This window comes from Malaclemys terrapin, chromosome 9 (assembly GCF_027887155.1).
Source record: "Malaclemys terrapin pileata isolate rMalTer1 chromosome 9, rMalTer1.hap1, whole genome shotgun sequence".
NCBI lineage: Eukaryota > Metazoa > Chordata > Testudines > Emydidae > Malaclemys > Malaclemys terrapin.
The window spans coordinates 1,109,154-1,136,047 of NC_071513.1; the positions used below are offsets into that span (position 1 = coordinate 1,109,154).

The 26,894-nt window shown below is 50.6% G+C and overlaps 1 protein-coding gene across 6 annotated transcripts in view; it reads right to left on the reverse strand.

Annotated features, from left to right (window-relative positions):
* DLG3 (discs large MAGUK scaffold protein 3) overlaps nucleotides 1-26,894 on the reverse strand; it is a 175,073-nt gene that overhangs the window by 86,897 nt on the left and 61,282 nt on the right. For all 6 annotated transcript variants that reach the window (XM_054039083.1, XM_054039081.1, XM_054039080.1 and 3 more), the window contains one exon: nucleotides 12,625-12,678. In XM_054039083.1, coding sequence (XP_053895058.1) covers nucleotides 12,625-12,678 — 54 coding nt within the window. The remainder of the gene's footprint in view (nucleotides 1-12,624; nucleotides 12,679-26,894) is intronic.

Here is a 26,894-nt window from a genome sequence, read left to right on the forward strand (position 1 = left end):
TGTGGATTGAGCTCCAAGGAGCACTCTACAGATCTCAACTACTGGGATACAGCTCAAAAAAGCCAGAGTTTGCCTTATCTCTGGCTGAAAGGGTTCAAGTCCCTCAGGTATAAGAGACTCTGGTGATAGTTCGAGCCTGATCCACTTGGACAGGCACTGAGATGTAATGCCCTGGTCCTTGTGACTGTCCCCATAAAACAGAGAGAATCTTGGTGACTTTCTGTGTTATTTTGACCCATTTAAATAAAAGACTAATGCCCTCTTAGCACCCACCAGCCTCCACTCCCTAGGGTGAGAATAAAGTCTGGGAAAGATTACTGGCAGAGTCACAGTTTGATTTAGGTGAAAGTCAGTTCCCACCCTGGGCACAAACTCTGGATAAAGAACAAAGGACCACTCTGTCCTGTGAAAGGGAGGTCAGCCCAAGGGCTTGCAGCTTATTAAGTCCCCTAGGTGCAGCAGTAGCTATAATAAAAGCTCCCTTGACAGAAAGATGGAAAAGGGAATATTTTCCCCTGGGTTCAAAGGGAGGCTGTGTGAGCGGAGTGAGGACAAGACTGAGGTCCCAGGTGGGAGGAGGGTCTCTTACCAAAACATCATTTTGTCAGACCCTTCAGAAACCATTTTACCTCAATAGTAATACAACACCACACAACTCTTCTACAGCCTCTTCCCCACAGATCTCAAAGTGCTTCCCAGAGCAGGTCAGCATCACTGTCCCCATCTTACGCACGAGAAGACAAGCACAGAGAGGGGAAGTGACTTGCCCAGGGTCACCCCGCAGGCCAGTGGAGAGCCCAGCTCTCCCAAGGCCCAGGCCAGTCCTCCGTCTCCGAGGCCACACTAGCACAGGGTGGCTGAATACCATTTTATGCTCTACTCGTACGTGAGAATCAGAGAAACCCAGGAGTGCTCTAAAGGAGGAGAGGGACAGACCCAGCGGTAAGAGGAGAAGGAAATAGTCCAGTATGGACTGAACAGAAGCCACATATTATTGATAGCTGTCCAAAGGGAGAATTTATTTAATTTGCAGGGATAGTAGGAACAAGCACATTGCTTTTTGAACTGGATTAGAGCTGCCAAGTGCAGGGGCAGTGTATGTGGACATGGCCATGCTGTAACACCCCCTGCTGGCCAAATATTGCACTGCAGGCACTCCCCAAAATGTGTCATCTCAGCTCTCCACACACTAGGCACTTCTGGAGAGGTCTTCACCCTCCAGCCAAGGCACAACACAAGAAATCTCCAGAAAACAAAGGTTCTTTCAGTCCACTTTCTGGGCCCTATTCCCAGCCCTTCCTGCACTACCTTTGACAGTCTCTCTGTCTTTCCCCCCTCTGGGCTAGAGCTCTAGCCCCAGGCGGTTTCCCCGGTGTACCCTTTCTGCTCAGACCCTGTCTCAGGGCCTTCCACAGGAACACATGAGCAAGCCAGCCTTTCCAACAGCCACATTGCCCTCATCTCGCTCAGCCCTTTCTAAGGCCTAGCTGTCCATCAGATTATCACCTGCCTCTCCTCAGGCCCACCCCCTCAGGCTGGGAAACAGCTAATTCATTATGGCACAGATGTGGCTGGCCCCATCTCTCCTTGAAGGGGCAGTCATCCTGTGACAGGCAGTCAGAGTCCCACCGAGTCCGGCTGATTCCTGCTCAGCTGGGCTTTTGTCTGTTTTGGATATTGTCATGTCCTGCCAGACAGGGAGCCACAGGATAATTATGATGCACTATGGACCATTCCCAGAGAGCCACTGCTTCCCTGCAGAGTTGGCTGGAGAGGATCCTTCCCTGCCTGTTGACATCAAACACTGCTGTAGTGTTGTCAATGACCACTCGAGCCACACACCCTCAGAGATGGGGAAGGAAGGATTTGCTCTCAACTCCACTACACTGATAAGAAAGCTTTCTTCCCAGAGGTTCTAGTGACCATGAATCTTGGAGCCTTGACCATGAGTACTCGAACCAAGAAGGGAGGCATCAGAAACTACTTCAAAATTCATTACAAGTTGGAAGTCAAATCCTACTGAGGAAAACAAAGGAATGTAAAGTGGCAAGTCAAGTGTCAAAGTGTAATCAGGCAGCCCAAAAAAGAATGTGAAGAGCAACTAGCAAAAGACACGACAACTAACAGCAAATAAATGTTTAAGTACAGAAGCAAGAAGCCTGCCAAACAATCAGTGGGTCACCGGACAATCGAGGTGCTAAAGAAGCACTCAAGGAACACAAGGCCATTGTGGAGAAGCTAAATTAATTCTTTACATCGGTCTTCAAGGCTGAGGATGTGAGGGAGATTCCCACACTTGAGCCATTCTTTTTAGATGATAAATCTGAGGAACTGTCCCAAACTGAGGTGTCAATACAAGAGGTTTTGGAACAAATTGATAAACTGAACAGTAATAAGTCACCAGGACCAGATGGTATCACCCAAGAGTTCTGAAGGAACTCAAATGTGAAATTACAAAACTGTGGCATGTAACCTATCACTTAAATAAGTTTCTGTACCAGATGACAGGAGGATAGCTATTGTGATATCAATTTCTTTTAAAAGATCCAGAAGCGATCCTGGCAGTTACAGGCTGTTAAGACTAACTTCAGTACCAGGCAAATTAGTTGAAACTACAGTAAAGATCAGAATTACAAGGCATACAGATGAACATGATTTGTTGGGGAAGAGTTAACATGGCTTTTGTAAAGGGAAATCATGCCTCATCTATTAGAATTGTTTGAGGAGGTCAACAAACATGTGGACAAAGGTAATCCGGTGGATATAGTGTAGTAGTGGATTTGTATTGGACTTTCAGAAAGCCTTTGACAAGATCCCTCACCAAAAGCTCTTAAGCAAAGTAAGCTGTCATGGGATAAGAGGGAAGGTTCTCTCATGGGTCAGTAACTGATTAAAAGACAGGAAACAAAGGGCAGGAATAAATGGTCAGTTTTCAGAATGGAGACAGGGAAATAGTGGTGAACCCCAGGGGTCTGAATTGGGCCCAGTGCTGTTCAGCATATTCATAAAAGAGATTAAAAAAGGGGTAAACAATGAGGTGGCAAAATTTGCAGATGATACAAAACTACTCAAGATAGTGAAGTCCAAACGAGACTGCACAGAGTTACAAAGGGATCTCATAAAACTGGGTGACTGGGCAACAAAATGGCAGATGAAATTCAACATTAATAAATGCAAAGTAATGCATATTAGAAAACATAATCCCAACTATACATACAAAATGATGGGGTCTAGCTTAGCTGTTACCACTCAAGAAAGAGATCTTGGAGTCATTGTGGAGAGTTCTCTGAAAACATCCACTCAATGTGCAGCGGCAGTCAAAAAAGCTAACAAAATGTTGGGCATCATTAAGAAAGGGATAGATAATAAGACAGAAAATAACATAATGCCACTATATAAATCCATGGTATGCCCGCATCTTGAATACTGCATACAGATCCAGTTGCCCCATCTCAAAAAAGGTATATTAGAATTGGAAAAGGTGCAGAGAAGGGCAACAAATATGATTAAGAGTATGAAACGGCTTCCGTATGAGGAGAGATTAATAAGACTGGGACTTTTCAGCTTGGAAAAGAGATGACTAAGGGTAGAGGACAATAAAATCATGACTGGTGTGGAGAAAGTGAATAAGGAAGTGTTATTTACCCTTTCACATAACACAAGAACTAGGGGTCACCCAATGAAATTAATAGGCAGCATAAGAACATAAGAACAGCCACACTGGGTCAGACCAAAGGTCCATCTAGCCCAGTATCCTGTCTTCCAACAGTGGCCAGGTGCCCCAGAGGGAATGAACAGAACAGGGGATCATCAAGTGATCCATCCCGTCGCTAATTCCAGCTTCTGGCAACAGAAGCTAGGGTCCCCATCCCTGCCCATCCTCGCTAATAGCCACTGATGAACCTATCCTCCATGGATTTATCGAGTTCTTTTTTGAACCCTGTTATAGTCCTGGCCTTTACAACATCCTCCGGCAAGGAGTTCCACAGACTGTTTCTGCATTGTGTGAAAAAGTACTTTCCTATGTTTGTTTTAAACCTGCTGCCTATTAATTTTATTGAGTGGATGCCTTTGATTGTTCTCTAGGTGGGAAACAATAGCGGATGCTTCCCAAGAATCGAGCTCCTGAGTTCCATGGACGAATCTGGAGGAGGTCTCTCTGGTGTTAGTAAGGGCATCCTCACTAACAGTGACTAAATTGGGGACCAGACCCTTTAAGGAAATGCACAGGGGTCTGAGAAATTGGAACTGTGTAATTCCAGCGGCTGAACTGCCATTGCTGCAGTCTTAACCTCTGCACCATGGGGATGGATCGTCCTTTCCTTAGGGGAAGGAGACGGAGCTATTCCTACATCCACGCTACGTTTCTCTCCCTTACGTGTGAGTGCCCTCAACATGAGGCTCAGGTGCCATGTTGTGGTCAGAGCCTGAGGTGTGAACTGAAACAGGGGCATGGGTCTACCTGAGAGTGCTGGACCCACAACAGCCATCAACTGCAGGGGGCATCTCCGCTGCCAGAGGTTCCTTGGGGACAGTCAGATTCGTAGTGCATGGATCCACAGCCCTCTCTCTAGCTTTGGCTCCATCTTCAGAAAGGACATTGTACAGACTGGCTCCTTTCCAGTAGCCAGATCTGATCCCACCGGATCCTTAGTGGCTGGTTCCCTGACACCTATCTATCTATCTGGGTCCCTGAGTGTCTCAGAGTCTTCAATGTCTTTATCCGCACCACACCCCAGTGAAGTTGAGAAGTACAACTGTCCCCATTTCACAGATGGGGAAATGGAGGCACAGACTGTCCCAAGGTCACGGTTGAAGCCTGTAGAAGCAGAGAATTGAACACAGGTCCCCTGAGTCCCAGGCTAGCACCCCAGCCATGGGACCAGCTTTCCTCTTGTGGGGGCTTTGCCAGGCCTCTTCGCACCCAGGGTGGGACTAGGAGCAGAAAAAGCCTCGTGGTGCTCAACAACGCACTGCATGGATCCAGCAGTGTCAGGACCAGGTGTTCTTCCTGCAGAGGCCTCACAAAGACGGATCTCCTGGAGTCAGTTCCGGCACTCCTCTTTCACCCCCGGGACAAACATTCTACTAATGTCATTACTCTAAAACTACAACTGTTTATTAAAAAATAAAGGCCCTGGAAAGAGACTTCAAGGAAACTGGGTTAAAAGTCCCAGCCGAGGTCCAGGTCTGGTCACTATTGCAGCTGGTAGGAACTGAAGTGGCTGGAGCACGGCTCCTTTTCGTAGCCTCGCTCTCAGAGTGCTCAGAGCCAGGGGGGTGGGAGTTCAGGGGCTCCCGTGGCTGCTACTGGTTTCCACTGGTGAAGCTGCCCTCGCAGTGCAACTCCCGTTCCTGGGCATGCACAGGCGCTCCCTAAATAAGGGGGCATTAGTCTCACCCTCAAACAAAGCTGAGCAAAGGCCGAAGACAGCCCTCCTCATGAATCCGCCCAGACCAACCTGCTCCCCAGGTGTGTTCCCTACTCGCAAACGCGACTCCTCACAGCCTGACTTCTGCAGAATGGACCCCTTATTCCACTGGGCGTTTAGAAAGGTACATTTGTCCATGAAGTCACCGAGCAAGCTCAAGTTGTTTGTTGCCACCCACATTAGGGTGGAGGGATAGCTCAGTGGTTTGAGCATTAGCCTGCTAAACTCAGGGTTGTGAGTTCAATCCTTGAGGGGGCCACTTAGGGATCTGGGGCAAAAATCAGTACTTGGTCCTGCTAGTGAAGGCATGGGGCTGGACTTGATGACCTTTCGGGGTTCCTTCCAGTTCTAGGAGATAGGATATCTCAACGTCTTCCCCAAGGCGGTCATTCCTAGGGAGCCCCAGATGGTGGTGTGGATGCTGAGGTTGCCTAGGACAAGAGATGGCTTTTCTGGCAGGAGAAAGTTGGTTGGCCAGTCCCAACCTAGCCTTTGTCACCTCTGAAAACGCAGGCACCTGCAGAAGGAAGGTCTTGATCGCGATCCTAAGATCGCAGCGCAGACCAGTGCAAGTGACCATAGAGGCTGCAGGACAACAAAGTACCTGCAGAGACTCATCTGTAGAAAGGCTGACTGGGAAGGTTTTACCTCTGAACTGGATGAATCCATCTGTAATATTGTTCTGACACACAAGCACGATGGGGAATTTTTCTCCCTGGTGTGGAAGCCTGCCCAAAAGCACATCCTAGGGGGTGATGGACACTATCTGTGCATGGTCTTTCAGAAGAGACAAGCCAACAATAAGAGATACTCAGAACTGTTTGACCTGGATCCCTTTGGTAAAGAGACCACTGGGCTTGGGGAAATGCTTCTGAGAGAGACTGGAAAGGAGCGATGTGACCACTGGAAGGAGCTGGTTGAAACAACAAAGCCGTGCCATAACAGCAAAAAAGCAAGGGCCACCATTTGCAAGCTGGGCCCTGATGGACAGCAAACAAAGCGCATTGCCGCTGTCTCCCCAGCCATCAATTCAGCCCACAAAGCAAAGCCTCGGACAAAGCAAATCAAGCAGGAACTGCGCTCACTCCTCAGAGACAACGAAGTCCACAATGAGCAGCTCGACATGGAGGAGCTGAGAACAGCCTGAAAACCCTGACATGTGGAAAGGCAACTGGGCGTGAGGCTAAATCTAACGCACTCTCACTACACTTTGGGATGAGAGCGCAGAAGCAGCTGCTTGACTTCTTTATTTCCTGCCTGGGGACAATGCAGACACCCAGGCTGTGAAGACAGGCCAAAGTGATCGCACTGCTCAAACCACTTGAAGACCCGAACTCTGCAAAGAGTTACCATCCAATAGCTGTACTCTGCTCGACCTATAAGCGATACGAGCAGACGATAATGGTAGAATGGAATCAACAGCGCAAGAGCAGCTGACAGGGACCAATCCAGTTTCTGCCCAGGCCATTCATGCTGTGGCAAGTTGTGACCCTAACTCAATACATCACAGGTAGCTTTGAAACCCGTAAGTTTACAGTGGTTGAGTTTGCTGATCTGTCAGCTGCTTATGACACTGAACCAATGTGCAGTTCTACTGAAATTGGCAAGAATTTTGAGAAATAGCAAGATGCTCAGGTTATCTCCTCCCCAAGAATCGACATTTCTCTATCGAGATGGTCAGAAAAGTTGGTGGCGTATTCCACGGAATGGACTGCCCCATGATTCAGCGCTCTCATGCTGCTGTTTCATGTCTTCACAAATGACATCCAGAATTAGACTTCTACGGGAAGCAGCGGTGCTAGACCCATGTCCCAGCTAAACTCTGGCTCAGGTACTTACATCCTTTACTGCTCTCCAAATTCCCCGTGAATGTTCAGTTGAAAACAGGATATGTATGGCTCTAAGCAGCTGTGCTGCATTGCTGCGCAGGTGTTAAACAGCTTTTCCTTCCACCACAGGTGACTGATTCCTGTGCACAGAGTAAAGCCCTTTGGTGGGGCTAAAGGCTCTATCTTAAGGGTCTCATTTCCCTTACTCTGGGCTCTCCCACTGACACGATTTACCCATCTCCTCCTCCCTCTCCCATCACACGGACCTGTACAAAACTCGGAAAACTGGGTCAGCTCTTTGCTCTGCCCCTCCTTCACATGCCTCTCTCTCTCCAAAGTCCTGGGGTTCAGGAAACCTTTGGAGCTGGGCAGCCCCCTTCACTTGGCCCACTGTCCAGAGCTGCCAGTTGGGAATCTTATTTCCGACACACGGTGTTCTCTGTGCTGATCCCAAACACCCTTCTGGCATCATCCTGCGTTAAATACCAGTACCACACGGACACAACTATGCCCAAACTCATGATCACAGAGAAACAACACACGCACACACAAAAAACACAAGTACGCAGAAGTCCTTGCCAACCTCTCACCCTCATTGAGGGTCAATGTACACAGACCAAACAAAGACCAATAGCCTCTCATTGTCATGGACAGAGGATGGCAAACGGCTACAGAGATCTCACTGCAAAATATCAATCACAACCTGTCCAAGAATAAGCAAGGCATACTTACAATGACGTGGACAACCTTGAAAACTAGAAATGGAATGAAATATAATAGTACAAAACGCAAGGTCAAGCAGCTAGGGACTAACAACATGAATTTTTGCTCTAGGCTGGGGATGTATCAGCTGGAAGCAACAGAGGAGGAGAAAGACCGGGGTGCATTGATAGATCACAGCATGAGTATGAGCTGCCCATCTCATGTGTCCATGAAAAAAGGGTGATTGACTCCTAGGGTGCATCAGGCGAGGTATTTCCAGTAGAGATAGAGAAGGGTTATTATCATTATATGAAGCACTGGTGAGACCTCATCTGGACCACTGTGTGCAATTCTGGTCTTCTATGTTTAAGAAAGAATTCAAACTGGAACAGGTGCAGAGAAGGGCTGCTAGGATGATCAGAGGAATGGAAAACCTACCTTATGAGAGAAGACTTAAGGAGCTTGGCTTGTTTAGCCTAGCCAAACAAAGGCTGAGAGAAGATATGATTGTGCTCTATAAATACATCAGAGGGATAACTATCAGGGAGGGAGAGAAGTTATGTAAGTTAAGGGCCAATGTTGGCACAGGAACAAATGGATATAAACTGACCATCAAGTTTAGGCCTGAAATTAGATAAAAGGTTTCTAACTGTTAGAAAAGTTCTGGAACAGCCTTCCAAAGGGAGCAGTGGAGGCAAAAAACCTAACTTGTTTCAAGACTGAGCTTGAGAAGTTTATGGAGGGGATGGTACAGTGAGTCTGCCTACAATGGTTTATGGTCCTTCCACAACTGCTATTAGCAAATATCTTTGATAGCCAGAGAGGCGACACTAGATGGAGAAGGCTCTGCGTTACTACAGAGAATTCAGTCCCAGGTGTCTGGCTGGTGGGTCTCATGCACATGCTCAGGGTCTAACTGACTGCCATATTTGCGGGTGGGAAGGAATTTTCCCTCTGGTCAGAAGGGCAGAGACCCTGGGGAGGGGTTGCGCTTTCTACTCCAGCGTGGGGCTCGGTCACTTGCTGGTTTAAACTAGTGTAAATGGTGGATTCTCTGTAACTTAAAGTCTTTAATGATGTGAGGACATCAGTGACTCAGCCAGAGGTTAGGGGTTTGATACAGGAGTGGGTGGGGGAGGTCTGTGGCCTGCGATGTGCAGGAGGTCAGACTAGATGATCACCCTGGTCCCTTCTGGCTGAAAGTCTGTGAGTCTACGAATAAGCAGGGCATGCAAGTTATGCCACAGACGCACACTGCGTCAAATTCATGTTTGAAGTAAAGGGAAATGTTGGCACTGTTGGCTCACTTCTAACAAGGAGCAGGAATGGGCTGGAACGGAGACAGCCCAATAGTTCCCTGTAAGTCGGGGTCAGTGTGAAATGTCTGAGGCCCAGGGAAGGGGAGAGAGCCCTGCAGCTTGGGACATTTCATGTTAGAGTGAACAAAGCACCAGGAAAATAAGAGGAAAGGTCTTGTCTTCCATTCCCAGGTGGGGCACCGCCCCGGTCCCTGTAACTGTAAAGGGAATAGTGGTATCGGTTCCATACAGGCCTCTCTTACCCACAGCTCTGCCAGTGCAAACTGAAGCAATGCCAGCAGGAAGGAAACTCAGAAGTCAGGAAGCTGGAGTGGGTGATGGTGGAGCGGGTGGAAAGACATTGCTGTGGGTGGCGTTTGGCGCCAGTGGCTCTCTCTGAAGGATTACGGACAGGCTGCAGAGGCCTGTGAGAGGACGTCTGGAAGCCATTGATGGAGAATGTGCAGAAAGTGGAGTCGGCTTCACAGGTAGGTATTTACTTGTGCACAGAACTGGCCCACGAGGGGGATTACACTCCAAGGGATTCTTTCATTACGGTGCTCAGCTTGTAGGGTGATAAGCGTGGGTTAAAAACCCACACAGAGCAGAATTTAACGCACTCGGGAATTGGATCTGAAGTGCTGGGCTCTGTTAGATTCAATGCTGTGGTGGATGCTGGGTTCTCTACAAAACCCAGAGATCCCTGCCCCAAATGCTGCCACTTGAAGGTGATAAGACAAAATGCACCAGGTCTCTAAACCCAAGGCCTCCCCTGGATTTACAGCCAGTAAGATCCACACAATAGCAACCCAGCCACAGCCACGTGTGGCCCTTGATTTTGGTGTCCGTAGCCCTGGGTACGGCTGATTTTCTGGACACATTTATGGGTGCCTGGATCAGACCCCCAGGATCAGCCTCTAGAGATGATTGGGATAATTTGCCAGCTGTCTCCATGGTGATTAGTGTGCTCTAATAATCTAATCAAACCCACCAGAACAGGGCAGTAGGAACAGACCTCAAATCATAGAGAGGCAAGACAGGGCTCCCAGCCAAGGAGCTGGGAGTGGGGGAGGAGGACAGAGACAGTAAGCTACCAAGATGGAGGGAGAGGGAGTAGAAGGAAACAAGACAAAGAAGGAAGAAAAGTGAGGGGCTATCTTGAGCCTCTAAGGCCCAGCTTGCGCTCCTGGAGAACTGGGGCTCAGGCAGGGACTCAGTCACAGGGAGGCTGGAGCCGCTGTCTCCAGGTATGGGTCTGTGTGGAGTTGGGGGGCCATGGCCAAGGCCCCCTGGAGGAGCCCAGTATTGGTTGTGATGTCAGTCTCACAGGTCCTTGTGATCCCTGCGTGCAAAGCTGAATGCAGGGACATGGAGAGAGTGGGAACTGCCTGCACCCTCTGCCTTCATTGCCCATCTGCACGGGGCCCGGCCCAGCTGAGCCAGGGGCTGGTGCTGGTGAGGGAGGAAGAACAAGAGGATGGTGGCCAATGTGGAAAGAGAGAGAACCAAGTGGCAAGAGGGAGAGTCTCACCCGCTGCCTTGTTGAGCTCCAGGCGACAGGCAGAGGAGCCAAACCCGGAACAAAAACGAGCTTTTAATCCCTAACTGCCTTCGGCCTGCTCAGGGCAAAGCCCGTGCTGGCCCCTGCTGCATGCCTGCCCCAGGGCTCCTGTTCCCTTCTAGAAAACAGGTTCCTCTTTCAGCCTTACGGGTAAAATGGCATCAGCAAATGGGATGCAGATGGCCCTGGGCTCCGACCAGCTGGGCAAGGTTGGCTCTTTCTGCGGCACTGGGAGGAGCCCGGCTCACCTTGGGGCATGATACGATTCTGAAGACTGGAAAGGGAGCACAACGCCAGCCATTCGGACAGTGAGCTCTGCAGGGCAGGGACTGGCTCTGACTCTAGGTCTGCAGATCATGTTCAGATTTAAACCCTGCTCTCCGCTCGGCGCGGGTCGTAGGGAACCTTTCACCGCAGCCATCAGCGTCCCAGACTGCAGTGAAGCATGGGGTACGCCCCTACATCAGGACTCTGCGTCAACGCAGATTGGAGCAAGCTGGTGCTGAGAGCAAGGCCAGATCTTGGCAGCTCAGCAGGGTCAGACGCACCAGCTAGCCACGCAGCCAGCGCGGAGTGAGAGGAGACACACCCAGGCAGGAGAGGAGATGGTGTTGGAGGTCGCCCTGGGCTGAGATTTAAGACAAAGGTAAGTGGATGCATCAAGTAGTTGCTGTTTTCCCTCCCTCCGACTCAGCACTGACCTACCCACCAGCATGGTGCTGGCCCGCCCTGGGCTGCGTGCGGAACTGGCCTTCGTGTCACATCTAAAATGCTTGGCCACAGAGGTGCCACCTGGGGACTACTGACCCCGTGTGCAATACTCCGTCCTGAGACCGAGGACCAGCCAAGCCCGGCACAAGGCATCTCCAGAGCTGCCCGCCGGGTTCAAGAGGAGGGTGGCTGCCATGTGCTGCCTCCTAAGACAAATAGGTGCAGCTGGCAGAGGCCTGGCACACTGTCAGTGCGTCTCTCAGCGGGGTAAAGTCTGAGTGCCCCAGGGCTATGCAGCTAGCGCTGCAGGAACCACTATTCATCCCAGCCACTGTCCACTGTGCTTCCTCTCTGCCCTGGGCAGGGACACTGCTAAGGGTCTGGCCAAACCCATCCGCTGAACGGCGGGGGCAGGGCTGAAGTGGGTCTCACGGGTCACCAGGTTAAAACCCCTGTCCAGTAAGATTAGCCTCTCTGGTTCCCCCACCCCCAAGTATATGTTCCCTTCCCCGGATTCCGCCCCCAGAGTCCATTCCCCACTCTCTCCCCCACCCTGCCTTCCTGCTGCTAAGACCCTCTGCACGATCTCCACGGAGACGGCTTCCTTGCTTCCCGCCTGGGGGCTGGTGAATTTGCCAATCGCTCTGATCAGAGCTTTGCTTTCAGGTAATAGTTCCCCTAGTGATGCTGAGAAACGCCGCATGGGGTGGATGGACAGAAGCAGCACTAAAATGGCCGCCCCTTGGCAACGGGTCTGGGAACAGCTGGGGTGAGGTGTGAGCAGAGGAGCAGCTAGAGAGGCCAGCTTCCCCCCCACCCCCGGATAACAGCCATGCTAGGATGGAGTGGTATCCCCAGGGTCCAGGCAGGCAGGGGATCCCAGGGAGCGGTATCCCCAGGGCCCAGGCAGGCAGGGGATCTCGTGGGGCGGTATCCCCTGGGCCCAGGCAGGCAGGGGGATCTCGTGGGGTGGTATCCCCAGGGCCCAGGCAGGCAGGGGACGCCAGGGAGTGGTATCCCCTGGACCCAGGCAGGCAGGGTTAACGTGTTATTTCTATAGAAAAAAATGAAAATCCAAGCAGGAGACTTACAGAGATCCCTGGTTCCAAGGAGTCCGTGTTCACGATAATGGGAGCAGGGTTAGCCTGTTAGAGAGATGGAGACAAAACCCAGAGTATCACACCACTGAGCTATGGGTACCCGTGCTCCAAGCCACCCAGCCACCCACTCCAAGACCTGCCCACCAGACACACAATCACACGGCACTTAACAGAAGAGCAAGACATGAAAATCATAGAATCATAGAATCATAGAATATCAGAGTTGGAAGGGACCTCAAGAGGTCATCTAGTCCAACCCCCTGCTCAAAGCAGGACCAATTCCCAGCTAAATCATCCCAGCCAGGGCTTTGTCAAGCCGGGCCTTAAAAACCTCCAAGGAAGGAGACTCCACCACCTCACTAGGTAACGCATTCCAGTGTTTCACCACCCTCCTAGTGAAATAGTTTTTCCTGATATCCAACCTGGACCTCCCCCACTGCAACTTGAGACCATTGCTCCTTGTTCTGTCATCTGCCACCACTGAGAACAGCCGAGCTCCATCCTCTTTGGAACCCCCCTTCAGGTAGTTGAAGGCTGCTATCAAATCCCCCCTCATTCTTCTCTTCTGGAGACTAAACAATCCCAGTTCTCTCAGCCTCTCCTCATAAGTCATGTGCTCCAGACCCCTAATCATTTTTGTTGCCCTCCGCTGGACTCTTTCCAATTTTTCCACATCCTTCTTGTAGTGTGGGGACCAAAACTGGACACAGTATTCCAGATGAGGCCTCACCAATGTCGAATAAAGGGGAACGATCACGTTCCTCGATCTGCTGGCAATGCCCCTACTTATACAGCCCAAAATGCCGTTAGCCTTCTTGGCAACAAGAGCACACTGTTGACTCATATCCAGCTTCTCGTCCACTGTGACCCCTAGGTCCTTTTCAGCAGAACTGCTACCTAGCCATTCGGTCCCTAGTCTGTAGCAGTGCATGGGATTCTTCCGTCCTAAGTGCAGGACTCTGCACTTGTCCTTGTTGAACCTCATCAGGTTTTTTTCTGCCCAATCCTCTAATTTGTCTAGGTCCCTCTGTATCCGATCCCTACCCTCTAGTGTATCTACCACGCCTCCTAGTTTAGTGTCATCTGCAAACTTGCTGAGAGTGCAGTCCACACCATCCTCCAGATCATTAATAAAGATATTAAACAAAACCGGCCCCAGGACCGACCCTTGGGGCACTCCACTTGAAACCGGCAGTGTTCTCTGGCACTCTCCCTCCACCACCCCATGCTCTCAGATACCCCACCCAGGCTGTTCTCCCTTTGGGCAATAGAGACCTGGCAAGATTCTCACAGGCTTTCCAGGTGCCGCATCCAGTCCAGTAGCGTTCCAGTCCCTGGGGAGCCCAGGTGCTGTGGCACAGGAAGGGAAGGAAACAGATCCCACCCCTAGCCTCTATCCCAGCTCGTACCCGAATCCCCGGTGACTGGGAGCCTGGCCGCTGGGGAGAGGGAAAAAAGGTACTTCCAGCCAATGTGGAGCAACACCAGTGGAAGGAGCTGGGAACTGCCAAGTTCCAGTCCCCATTCTGCAGCAGATGCACCCTGTGACCTTGGGTGAGTCCCTTCTCTTCCCCTCATGGAGGGGCTGTGAGAATGAACTCCGTAATATGTGCACAGCACACAGGAGCACACAGCCTGGCCAACGTGCTCAGGGGAGTGGCAACTGCAGAAACTCGGGCGTCAACATTCGTTTCACAACTTGCAATCTGGCCTGTTAAGGGCGTGTGGGCCTCTAATCCAGACCCATAGGTTCCGTGCATCCCTCAGACCCAAGCACCACTGGACAGCTCACCCAGAACTACTGGAAGTGAGGGGCTAGCAGAACTCTCACCCTCCCACAAGGATCCTGACTGGGGACAGTGACTGGCCTGACCATACCACATTAATCAGAAGGAGGCCCAGGAAGTTGTCTGAGCAATGGAGAGACTTTCTGACTGGCTGCTGCACTGCGCCTGACTCTTGTTTGAGCCTTGGTTTCTGATTCTGGCTCTGACCCCCGGCTTGGACTCTGTCTCTCACCATTTGGCCTGACCACTCCTGCTCCGATCACTGGGCCAGCCTGTCCATGTCCCAGTCCCGACACTGCCTCCCTGGGTTTTCGGCTTCCTTTGAACAGCCAACCAGCTGCTGCACTACCAGTAAACAGCTGGCCTCTCTGTCCCAGCACCTCGAAGATGAACACCGTCGAGTGCCCCATGATGGGCCATGGCAGTCAATGATTTGCAGACAATGGAGAGGAGCTTCCATTTCCTCAAGCCACTTGAACTGTCCATACCTCCTCCAGGGCACCATGTATACATCCCCCAAAGCACCTCCCGCCCCAGCACTCGACAGCTCTCCTCCCAAAGCACCACACGGACTCTCCCCCAGACGGCCCAGGAGTGTCTCTCCTCCCCTCGGCACCAGGCGGATTTCCCTCCTCCCCACACTCTAGGCTGTTCCCTGTTAGCGTAGCTGATCTGTGACCTCGAGAATGCTACTTGGTGCCTTTCCAGGCATTAGGGATCCTCTCTGCCCTAGACAACGAGCTTCTCCAGTCGCTGCAGCTCCCCTCCCTGGTCTCCTCTGCTTCTGGCGCTGTGTTTGACAGAGGAGAGCTACACGTGTGCTGGAGGAAGGAGGCGGAGCAGGCCTGAGAGCTCCTGAGGCCAGGTGAGAGGGAGGGCGGTGACGAGAGGTAGCCACAGGTGCGGGAATGTCTTTGTGTATCAATGACCTGGAGCATAGGCAGGCAGGGAAGCACATTTCCTGACACAAGGTCAGGCCGGAATGAGAATGGAGGCCGGGAAAGGACTGGTCCAGGCCCTGAGGATGGGAGAGGGATACAGCGATCACCCAATGGCAGAAGGTGAGCAGCAAGGCGAGAGAGCTGGGCGATGAGTACTGCAGAGGTGGAGAAGAGCATGTGATAAAGCCCCAATGGCTTGTGTGGTTAGAGAGTGAGAGCTGTACTGAGAGATTCAAACGTTCCATCGGGCGCTTTCCATCCCCTCGAGACACATGAGGCACTAGCTTTTTTGTGCTTTGGGATGCAGGGACTCACCATCTTCCAGCCCTTTGCTTGGGCTCAGAGTCTGGAACGAGTGCAGGTGAGACACAAAGAGTGAAAATGGGACAAATCACATGACACAGTTATTGAGGTATCAGCTGTAGGTCCATTCACGGGACCTGCTGCCCCAGTCCTGGTGCTGAGTCTATGTTCAGCCCTGCTGGGAGCTGTCCAGCAAGAGACCCTCCTGAAGGACAGCACCCAGGCACAACCTGCTACTGCCCCGGGGCTCCTCTTCCCCACACACCGGTCTAGAGAGAAATGCAAGAATCAAAGAACTGAGAACGGCAGGAGGCACCGAGCATATCCTGGCCACTGCAGGCCCTCTGCAGCTCTGGGAATACACACGTACAATTGTCCCAAACACCTAGTAAACAATGAACACGGCTTCACCTGGGCAAAACCATTATGCCCATTAACTGGCTGATGATGCTGAAATCCTTCCCGTGGCTGAGCAAAATGATCTAGAGACAGAATCATGCCCTGAAACTCAGGGATCAAAGGCTGGCCCTTAACTCACTATTTCTCTCCACAGTCAGGGCTGATGTGGAGACAGCATGCTCCCCCCCACCCCCCGAAATGATGCACCACTTGAATTGCCATTGCCGGCCATAACTGTCCACCACAGGGGTTTGTCCTTTGAAGCATCTGGCTAGATGGTCTGATTTGGTGAGGCAGCTCCTTCCTTAGAGGTTTTTAAGGCCAGGCTTGATGAAGCCCTGGCTGGGATGATTTAGTTGAGAATTGGTCCTGCTTTGAGCAGGGGGTTGGACTAGATACCTCCTGAGGTCCCTTCCAACCCTGATATTCTATGATTCCTTTGTTCCAGCCACGAGCAGTGCTGATGTGTTCCCAAGAGAGCCACATTCAGCCCTCTGCCACCAGGAAGACACTGGGTTGACTAGGCTTGCAAGGCAGTAAAGGGGGATATCTCACAAGATCACTCACCCTCCAACACAAGAGACATTTTACAGAAGTACGATTAGAAACTTCCTCTGCACATTTGTGCCCCCCCAGGCCTCCTCCCTTCCTGACACTCACCTCTAGCACAGAAGAACAAAGCTCCTGTACCAGATTCCCCTCCCTCTGCCTCTTCCAACACAGCTCCTAACCAGCTGTGCTCGGCCTGCTGCTGCTTGGTAACCTCCTCCTCCTCCCTCCCCACAAACAGCGTTCTCAAGGATGCGCCTCCTTCTGCTCCACTTCTTCCAAGCAGGTTCAATAAGAACAGATGTAACCTTCCACCATAATTAATAAAAGTATTCAAAATAATGAATGGCCTAGAGAAGGAAGATTGGGAACCCATTTTCATACCATCTATAGTAGTGGTTTTCAACCTATTTATTATTGTGGGCCAGGCAGCAGCCCCAACCCTGGACCCCTGCCCTGTGGGGCCAGCCGGTGACCCCGACCCTGGACTGTGTGGGGCTGGGCAGCAGCCCCGGACCCCAGACCCTCACTGTGGGGAGCTGGGCAACTACCCCGGACCCTGTGGGGATGGCTGGCAACCCTGATCCAAGACCCCATAGGGCCGGCTGGCAGCCCCAGACCCCAGACCATGCGGGGCTGGGTGGCAGCTGTGGACCCCCACTGCACCAGGCACCCAGGAACTTGGACCCCACCACATGGCCTGGCGGCTGTTAGCACAGGCTGGGCTGCAGCTGTGTGCTAACTGGGCTGCATGCGGCCCACGGGCTGAGAACTGCTGATCTATAGTCTCCCTTTCTCATAAAAGAAAGACACGTGCAAAGTACTACCTTTAGGAAGGAAAAGTCAAATACACCAATATACAATGGTGACTAGCTGGCTAGGCAGCCTGTGACGAAGCAGAGCGACTGCCAGCCAGCACAGCAGGGGATTAAAGAGATGCTCTGCTCTGCCCCTGCCCAGCTAGCCCTGTTATACCGCCAGCTATGCCAGGCCTGGAGGGGGAGAAAAGGAGAGAGCTGAGCTCAGTTCAGGGCTGACTGGCGCAGGGGCAGAAGCAAGCCACCTCTCTAAGCGAGGGGAAGGATCACTAACCTGCCCACCCAGGCAGCCACCAGGGAGGAAGCCTTGTGCCCCCAGCCATGGGAAACCCAGGATCCTCCAGCTCCAAAGGCAACTGAGTGGGTGAAGCCCAGTGATATTGTGGGGCTTGGCCTCATCATTGGCAGAGCCTGGGACCATGAGGAGGTGCCACTCCAGACCCCAGGGCAGGAGCCTGCAGGAACCGGCCATCCAGGAAGTAGCCCAGGGCAGTGAATTTAGACTCTCTGCCGGGAGGGGTAACAAACACAGGAACCTGGGTTGGGACCCAGGGAAGAGGGAGGGCCTAGGACTCTCTCCAGCTCCCCACCAGCCTTAGAGACTGAGGCCCCACAACCAAGTAGGGAGTTGGGAGCCGTGCACTCTAAGCACCAGGCCGTCCATCCCTCCAGGCTGGTTGTTACACAGCCGTACTGCAGGAAAGTAACGGGGGGTTTACAGCAGATCAAAGTGAAAACGAGTCAACAATGTAATTCTGGTGCAGAAAAGGCAAATGAAATTATGGGATGTATTAACAGACGTCTCGGATGTAAGGCCTGGGAGGTAATTGTTCCACTCTACGCAGCACCAGTGAGGCCTCAGCTGGAGTACTCTGTCCAGTTCTGGGCAACACATGTTAAGAAAGATGTGGACAAACTTGAGTGAGTCCAGAAAAGAGCAACAAAAATGATAAAATGTTTAGAAGCCCTGACCTGTGAGGAAAAGTTGAAAGAATTCGACATGTATATTCTAGAGAAGAGAAGACTGAGGACATGATAAGAGTCTTCAAATCTGTGAAGGGTTGTTACAAAGAGGATAATGATCAATTGTTCTCTATGTCCACTGAGGGTAGGGCACGAAGGAACCTGCTCAATTTGCAGCAAGGGAGATTTAAGTTTGAATTAGGAAAAACTTTCTAACGTTAAGAATAGTTAAGTACTGGAACAAGTTATCTAAGCAGGTTGTGGAATTCCCATCGCTGGAATTTTTAAGAAAGGGGTAGGCAAGAACTTGTCAGGGATGGTCTAGGTATACTTAATCCTGCTTCAGCGCAGGGGGTTGGACTAGATGACTTCTTGAGGTCCCTTCCAGCCCTACATTTCTGTGGCTCTATAACAGAAGAACAAGAGGATACTCAGTGACATTAGAAAAGTGGCAAACTAAGACAAGGAAATACTTTCCACACAGTGCACAATCATATGGAACTCATTGTCACAAGGTAGCACCGAGGCTAAGAGTTTAGCAGAATTCCAAAAATGTTGCATGTTTGTATGAATAAAAAAAATTGCAAGAGTTGGAATAGTAAAGATTTAAAAAAGAGTTTTGGAAGGGATATAAACCATTCTACTTCAGGTCATCAGAGAGCCTCTAAGTAATGGAGAGTAGGAGAAAATTCAAACTTATGAGCTTGATGCAGGAATTATTGGATGAGTTTCCCTGGCCTGTGTTATGCAGGAAGTCAGGCCAGATGATCCTACTAGACCTTTCTGGTGTTAAAACCTATTAAGCTATAAACCTTGCCCTGGTGACAGATTATCCCATTACTACCTACTACTGGGTTTCTGAAACCTCTGGTCCCAGCCACTGGCAGAGAGGACCACGAGTGTGATCCAGCATGCCAATTTTGATTTTTTCATGTCTGAGCTGTTTGCATTTCTGAATGTTTAACTCTCCTAGCACTGTAGGTGGGGGAATTGGGAATCAACAAGCTGTGAGTTCTGGTCTTACCTGGAAAGATTCTGATGACAGAATGGAGCAGGAGATGGTTAATTTGATGAATTCAGGGATGCATTCTCATCTCTCCTGCGACCATAACTACAGGCTATAAAAGGATAGATTTGGATGATGGGTAATTCTCCTTTAGCTCAGGCAAACACAACCGCTTCCAAATGCTCCTGCCGAACTCCACCCACACAAAAAGCAGTGTCACACTTAAGCTGCAATGTCTTGGGAACTAGGAGGCTTAGAAGCAAGCGCCGTGTCCCCACTGCAAAGCTCCCCTTCCTGGCACTACGGAGTGCTCATATCTGACCCTGATAAATTGTGTAGCGTATCTTAAACCTGACACTGGGCTAGGTCTGAACATTGCATGCCCATGGTCCCAAACCAGTACAATTCTGGGAGGAAATTCCACATTTCACAGTAAAAAGAAAACACTTTTATAGCTGGTGGTTAAAAAACAATAGTGGCTCAGAGGTTTGAACTGCTAGAGGCCATCTCATAGGAGATGGGTTGGTGGCAGAGTGCAGAGGAAGTGGGTAAAGGTAAATGCAATTTATCGCATGGCCCCCTGAAGTACTGCCTGGCTATTACCACCACTTTGGTGCTTTGTGACCCTTCTGCAGGACAAGTGCTATCAATGGTAAAGTCCCAGAAGTTTTTACATCCCAGCCAATGTCACCTGGTATGCCCCATCACAGTCCCTTTTCTCTACTAGTCCCACACCTCACTGCCTCTCTGCGCTACATGTCTTGCCTGCTCATTGTGTTCCTGCTCTCCATGCACTGAGCATCCGTCCCAGTCATTCCACGCGATCGCTTTTTACAATGGAAAATACTGCTAGGAGCCCATTTCCCACATGGGACCCAGGAGAACAGTAATGTAAGTGGCTGCTTAAAACAAAGCCACATCCCAGCAAAAGGAATTCAGACCAGGAAACCCCCGTTTGTCTCCAGTTGGGAGCTACTCCCGGAAGCCGAGTATTATGGGAGAGGCGTTTAGATACTAGTCACTAGTGACTTTGCACTTGCAGGGATCCCTACATTTGTATCTTGCCCATGTTTTTTGGAAAGTCTGACGAGCCCAAGAGAGGGTTTCTAGATGAACTGATTCCCCCATCACACAGACACTGGGCCCCCAGGCAGCAGCAGGAGGGGCAGGAATGTCATGATTGTTTGCTGGGCAGCAAGCAGATGCTGGTGAATTGACTTTGTCCTTGTCTGCGTGGAGTTGTAAGTAATTTACGCCCGAGGGTGAGCGGTGTGGTCCCATGCAGAGAGGAGCGGGAACGAGAGCAGCGCACTTAGATCACATTCAATGGGCTGTCAGAGCTCTTCCATCGAAAACACTCAATCACATTATTATTGTTTACTGAGCCCTGCCATCATGCTTGGGGTGGTACAAATGGAAGAAGTGGCCCTGGCCCTACAAAGCTCACCAGCTTGGGCAGGCGCAAACCAAGCAGTGGAGACACATAGCTGAACACCCACAAATCCCACTCAAGTCCACGGGAGCTGGAGGTGCTCAGCACCCCTGAATATCAGGCCAAGAGCATGTGTCCATTGCCGGTCTGAGTCTGAGGAGCTGCGGGAGTCGCATGGGGCTCACTGCAGGGCTTCATGGGAAATGTGACATAAGGAGGGAGGTGGAGCACCTGACGCGAGAAGCGTCTGTCCCAAGCTAAAGGAAAGCCGGTACAAAGCCAGCATGGGTGCAGGCTGCAGAGGGAGAGGCGAGCAGAGGGGCTTGGACAGAGCAAAGGAAACGAGCAGGGAGACGACAGGGTGGAGCTGTGCAGGGTCTGGAAGGTGATCTGCGTGGAGGGATTCACTGATGTGGTCGGAGTGAAGGGGAGGAAAACGAGGGCTGGCAGGGAGCACGGGGAGGCCGGAGAGCAGGCGGTTACAGCAGTCAAGGTGAGAAGGAGACAAGGCCTGAACAAGCTTTGGGCATTGGGATGCAGAGGAAAGGCCAGACTTCCATGGCACCTGAGCTCCAGCAGGAGTATGCTGCTAGCAGCCAGGGCAGTCTGTGGTGCAGGGCGGGAAGATCTGCACACGGTGCTGGCCAGAGCACCAAATACTGATGGAAGCCAGCACCGGACCCAGCCCTCAAGTAACAATGGCGGAAGCAGCCAGCGACTGCCCAATCACAGACTCTCTGGACGGGTCTAGCGCCCTACAGATCTCCCTGGGGATGCAAAGTGTTGGTTAGGGCACAGCTGCTGCCGGGATGGACTAGAGCAAGAACTTCTGCCGGCAGGGGAGACTGCAGGTTTGGGTGGAGGAGGTGGGAAATTTGTGTTCCTCCTTCCAATTGCTCTCAACCATTCCTCACAGTAACCCCAAACCTACCCTGGGCCATACAGACCTGCCGGGCTGCCATTTATTAGGTGTGGAGTCAGGAACCTGAACTCACGGGATAGAAATGATCACGTTTATTGACTTTGTGGTTGTGCCTATTGGCCCCAATCAGCACGGGGTGGGGTGGGGGTGTGGTACACACAGAAGAGTTTACAGGATAATCCCACGTCTTTTCCAGATTTTTCTTTGGCTGGCTTTTACCGTGCGTCTCCTTTGGAGTCTGTCACCCATTCATACACCGGCAAGCTGATCTGCATTTGTCCCCATTTAGAAGCCCTTCTCACAATGTCTGTCAAACGCTGCTTTTGCTCCCTTCACTCCAACAAGTTGTGAGGTACCACAGCACAGCTGGTTAGGAGTTCGTGGCCGCCAGGCCCAAGGAGCGCAGGGGCTGAATGCACAAAGACCTGTTTGCCTTCCACAATGCAGCCAAAGATCACGCCGGCTGGCCAGTTCTAATAAGGGGCATGAGTTTGTCCATTTTAGCCGTATCGCAAGGAGGTCGCTGTTCCCTTCAGCACAAGAGCCTAGTACAAGTCACACTCTTTGGAAGTTTACACACTAATATTCCTCTGCTCCTGCGCTGTTGTGGTCAGTACCTGAGCCAAAATCCAGGATAAGCCTTAGGCCCAGAGAAGTGTTCCAGTCACATGAAAATGGGAATGCTGGGTTTTTAAACCCTTCCCTTCCCATGTGGTTTGATGGCTGCCATCTTGGCTGAGAGCCTGGAGGCTGTTTGGGCTACAGAGCCAGGCTCTTTAACAGAGTCGCATGCCCTGTGGCTCAGCCACAGAGCGACACACACGCACATTGGCCGAGGGCCACATCTGTAGCTTTGTGCTAGTGCATGAGAAACAAGAAGTTACACTGACTTGCCTATTTTCATTCGGTAGTTTCTACATCTCCCTCCATTTGCATGAAGCACATACAGAGGGAAAAGCCAATTGGACTTTTCAATGTCTTTACTTTGTAAGCTTCTCAGGGGTTACTAGGAACACAGACAAGGAAATGGGTTTTCAAATATCTGATGATGGAGCTTTGTGCCGCTCAAGGTATGATGCCTGGAATCTCAGCGTGGGGAGAGAGAGGCTCAGTGACAGTTCCATCCACAGGGAGGAATGTGCCACAAGCAATCCTCTGGCGCCCACTGCCACAGGACGAGCTTCTACACAAAACTGTACAAACTTTTCAAAAACTGCCAGCCTGAAAGACCCTAGATTGTCAGACATTCACTGGGGATTGGACAGGCAACTGCACTGGAGTGTCAGTGCCATGGGGTGTACAGAAAGCACAGATTCATGGAAACTCTGTTCTGTTGGCAGGTCACCTCCACAGAAGCAGTGTCCTGCCGTAGGTGGGGAAGTTTCTCACTATTTAAATTAATTAATTTCCCAGGAGTGAGCCCCTGTCTCTGTGCAACAGCATACCAAGCTGGCTTACCTTTAGCAGGATTCACCCTAGTACGTACGGAGTTGCTCATCTGTTTCTCTCCAGCCTCTGCTGAAGCTTTTCATGGAGAATTCTTTTCCCACCACCCGATCTGCCTGTTGCGCTATGAACGAGTTCCTTAGGACGCCAAGATGCATACACTCTGGGATGAAGACATTCCTCCCTGCGGAACTGAGTGAGAGCCACGAAGGTGCAACTTGCAAACCAGAAGGCAGAACAACAATCCCTCCAGCTCCTTCCTTTGGCGCATATAGATGTGCAGTTATTTTGGGTCTATATTTGAACTTCTGGGGTAGAGCTAACCCAGGTCCTGCTTCTCTTTACACCAGAGATACATTTCCCTGGATCTGATCTGTGTCTTGGCACCACTGGGAGGGCTTGTCTGGATCCATTAGTCCCCTTTCTAAGTAAAGTGAAATGTCTCCTATCGTTAGTCAGGGGGTGATGCTGCTACCTTCAGGTCAGAGGCCTGGAGTTTGAATGTGGAAGGTGCTACATATCTCTGTATAATCAACGAGGAGTCCTTGTGACACCTTAGAGACTAACACATGTATTTGGGCATAAGCTTTCATGGGCTAAAACCCACTTCATCAGATGCATGGAGTGGAAAATACAGTAGGAAGATATTTATATATATACACACACCTCTACCCCGATATAACGTGACCCACTATAACATGAATTCGGATATAACGCGGTAAAGCAGTGCTCCGGGGGGACAGGGCTGCGCGCTGCAGCGGATCAAAGCAAGTTCGATAGAACGCGGTTTCACCTATAACACAGTAAGATTTTTTGGCTCCCGAGGACAGCATTCTATCAGGGTAGAGGTGTATATACACACACAGAGCACATGAAAAGATGGGAGTTGCCTTACCAAGTGGGGGGTCAGTTCTAATGAGACAATTCAATTAAAGTGGGCTATTATCAACAGGAGGAAGAATCACTTTTGTAGTGGTAATCAGGGTGGCCCATTTCAAACAGTTGACAAGAAGGTGTGAGTAACAGGAGGGGGAAATTAGCATGGGGAAATTAGTTTTTAGTTTTTGTAGTGACCCATCCACTCCCAGTCTTTATTCAGGCCCAATTTCATGATGTCCAGTTTGCAAATTAATTCCAGTTCTGCAGTTTCTCATTGGAGTCTGTTTTTGAATGTTTTTTGTTGAAGAATTGCCACTTTTAAGTCTGTTATTGAGTGACCAGGGAGGTTGAAGTGTTCTCCGACTGGTTTTTGAATGTTATAATTCTTGATGTCTGATTTGTGTCCATTAGTTCTTTTGCGTAGAGACTGTCCAGTTTGGCCAATGTCCATGGCAGAGGGGCATTGCTGGCACATGATGGCATATATCACATTGGTAGATGTGCAGGTGAACGAGCCCCTGATGGTGTGGCTGATGTGATTCCTCGTTGTTTTTGCTAATACAGACTAACACGGCTACCACTCTGAAAACTGTGTATAATAAAGTCCGTGATCCTCAGTGTTTGAATTCGGTTTGCACTGATGTTCTCTCCATGTCTCTGAATGTCACTCTGTGTATCAGAAGAAGAGATTCTGGTCTCTCCCTCCTGCACTGGGCTCTGTGTCGAAGGGATTCCAAGTTGTCCTGGTTCAGCCTTTTTGGAGCACTCCAAAGCCTGGTCTCCGTGCCTTACCATCAAAGGTCTGGCAGGGTTCTCACCTGCCACGTCCAATGGGACAGAGCAGATTTGCTTCCCCTTTCTAATCCCAGGAGACTGCAGAAGAAAAAGAGAAATCTGTATTTCTCCAGTGGGGTAGAAAGGAGCTCCTATCGTATGCCTTCAGACTGCCCAGTGCTCACATCTGTCATCTAACCCTTAGGAGAATGCAGATTTATATACCGTTTCTAAGCATTCGTCTGGCTGGTGGCCTAGAAAATCTGCTTTTATAAGGCTTCCATGAAGAGATGATGTATAGTTCCTCTTTCATGTTGAGATGGGCTCCCTACAGTCCCAGCTCACATTCTTGCCATTTGCTGGGCTTCTTGTAAGTCTCTGCACGGCACTGATGCTTCGGCACTCTTTCCACCCTCCACTCTGGCTGGGACCGGGCCATTTCTTGCAGCTCTCTGGAGCTGCCTTTTATTACCTGCATCGTCTCTTTATAGAACAGCTAGAGAGGACAGAACAACTGTCTGCACTTGTCGGAAGTGTGCAAACTCCAAAGAGAGAGAGGGAGAGTTTAGGAATCCCACGGAGCTGAACTCGGAGGAATGGCAAAGGAAAACTGAAGCTGAATGTCAGGACATTTTCCAAGCAGTGAGTGGGCAGTAAGGCTGTAAAACAGCCCTGCACCAAAGTGCAGGAAGTCCGATCTTAACCCAAACGCCATTTGTTTATTTGTTTCTTGGCTTTGACAAAAGTGATCCCAGGCTGAGGCCATTAAAAACATTTCCCGAAGGTAAAGGGGTGAAGCCGGCAGCGGTAAAGAAATGCCCCAGCTTGACCGCAAAGCCACACGCAACCCACCCCCGCCCCAGGGAGTCTGCAGGGGAGCCAGCAGCAAGCCCTATCCCCACTGCAAGGCTGGCAATTGTAGGAGAAACCATGGACGGGGGAGAGGAGACAGGCCATGACGTTCCACACAGGGGCCTTGTCTTTGCAAACCTCTGCTTGCTGCCGAGCAGCACTCGGGCAGCTCTCTGTATGTGGCCACAAGCGGAGCTGTTGCTGGACTGGGAGCACAGCCCCCCACACCACTTAGGGTGTGCCTACACGACAGGCAGTGCTCTTATTGCAGCTGGCGTAGGCATACGTGTGCTAGCTTTAATCTCGCTAGCGCGGCTAAAACTAGCCGCAAAGACAAAGTCATGGAGATGTCAGCTTGGGCTGTCCAGCCGGCCTGGATACATACTCACAGGCCTAGCCCATGCCAGAGTCCACACTGCCACACCTTCACCGCTAGACATACCGTGACTCAACCAGAGACTGTGCTCCTGTTCACCTTCCCTTGATGCTTTTCCCCTGGGACACTGGACACAGAAACTCATTGGAGCAAAGACTGCTTTTAGTTCTGGGTCTGAACAGTGCCCGTCACCAGGGAGCTCCGAGGTGTTACCGCAATAGAAACAAATAACAACAACAGACACATCCAACTGCCTCAGCTTTCCTAATGCACAGCTTTCATGCCAGGAGTCTGAGATTTTACAACCTAGCAAACTCTGTACTATGCTCAGCCACTCCCAATCTGAACCGTAAGCCGGAGACACCTTTGCACTTAGGCTGCACACACTGTGCTGCATAAATCATTGTGGACCTAGTTTTAAACATCCCGGATCTGTGCAAAACAGGGAAACACACAGGGTTTAAAACGTCCCCGTTGCACGGATTCTTGGCTGGGCTGCTGAGATATGCAGGGTTAACATTCACTAGCAGGGACACAGAGCTCCGTGCTTTTCCGTGTTCACTCTGGGGGGGCTTTTAGGGACTAGAAGAGACCCTATATGGGAGGTTGTTTAAAGGACGATTTGCTTGATCTTTGGAGTTTCAAATATTACATTTTCTTTTCTGTTTTGCTTTGTGCTGTGTGTTGAATAGTTACTGAACGTTAAGAAGCATTTCTTGGGTGCTGTAAAAGCAAACCACATCCTTGATAACAGAACCTCAAATCCAAATGATTGTTCACAGAAGTGTAAAAACCAAAGAAGTAACAAAAAGGG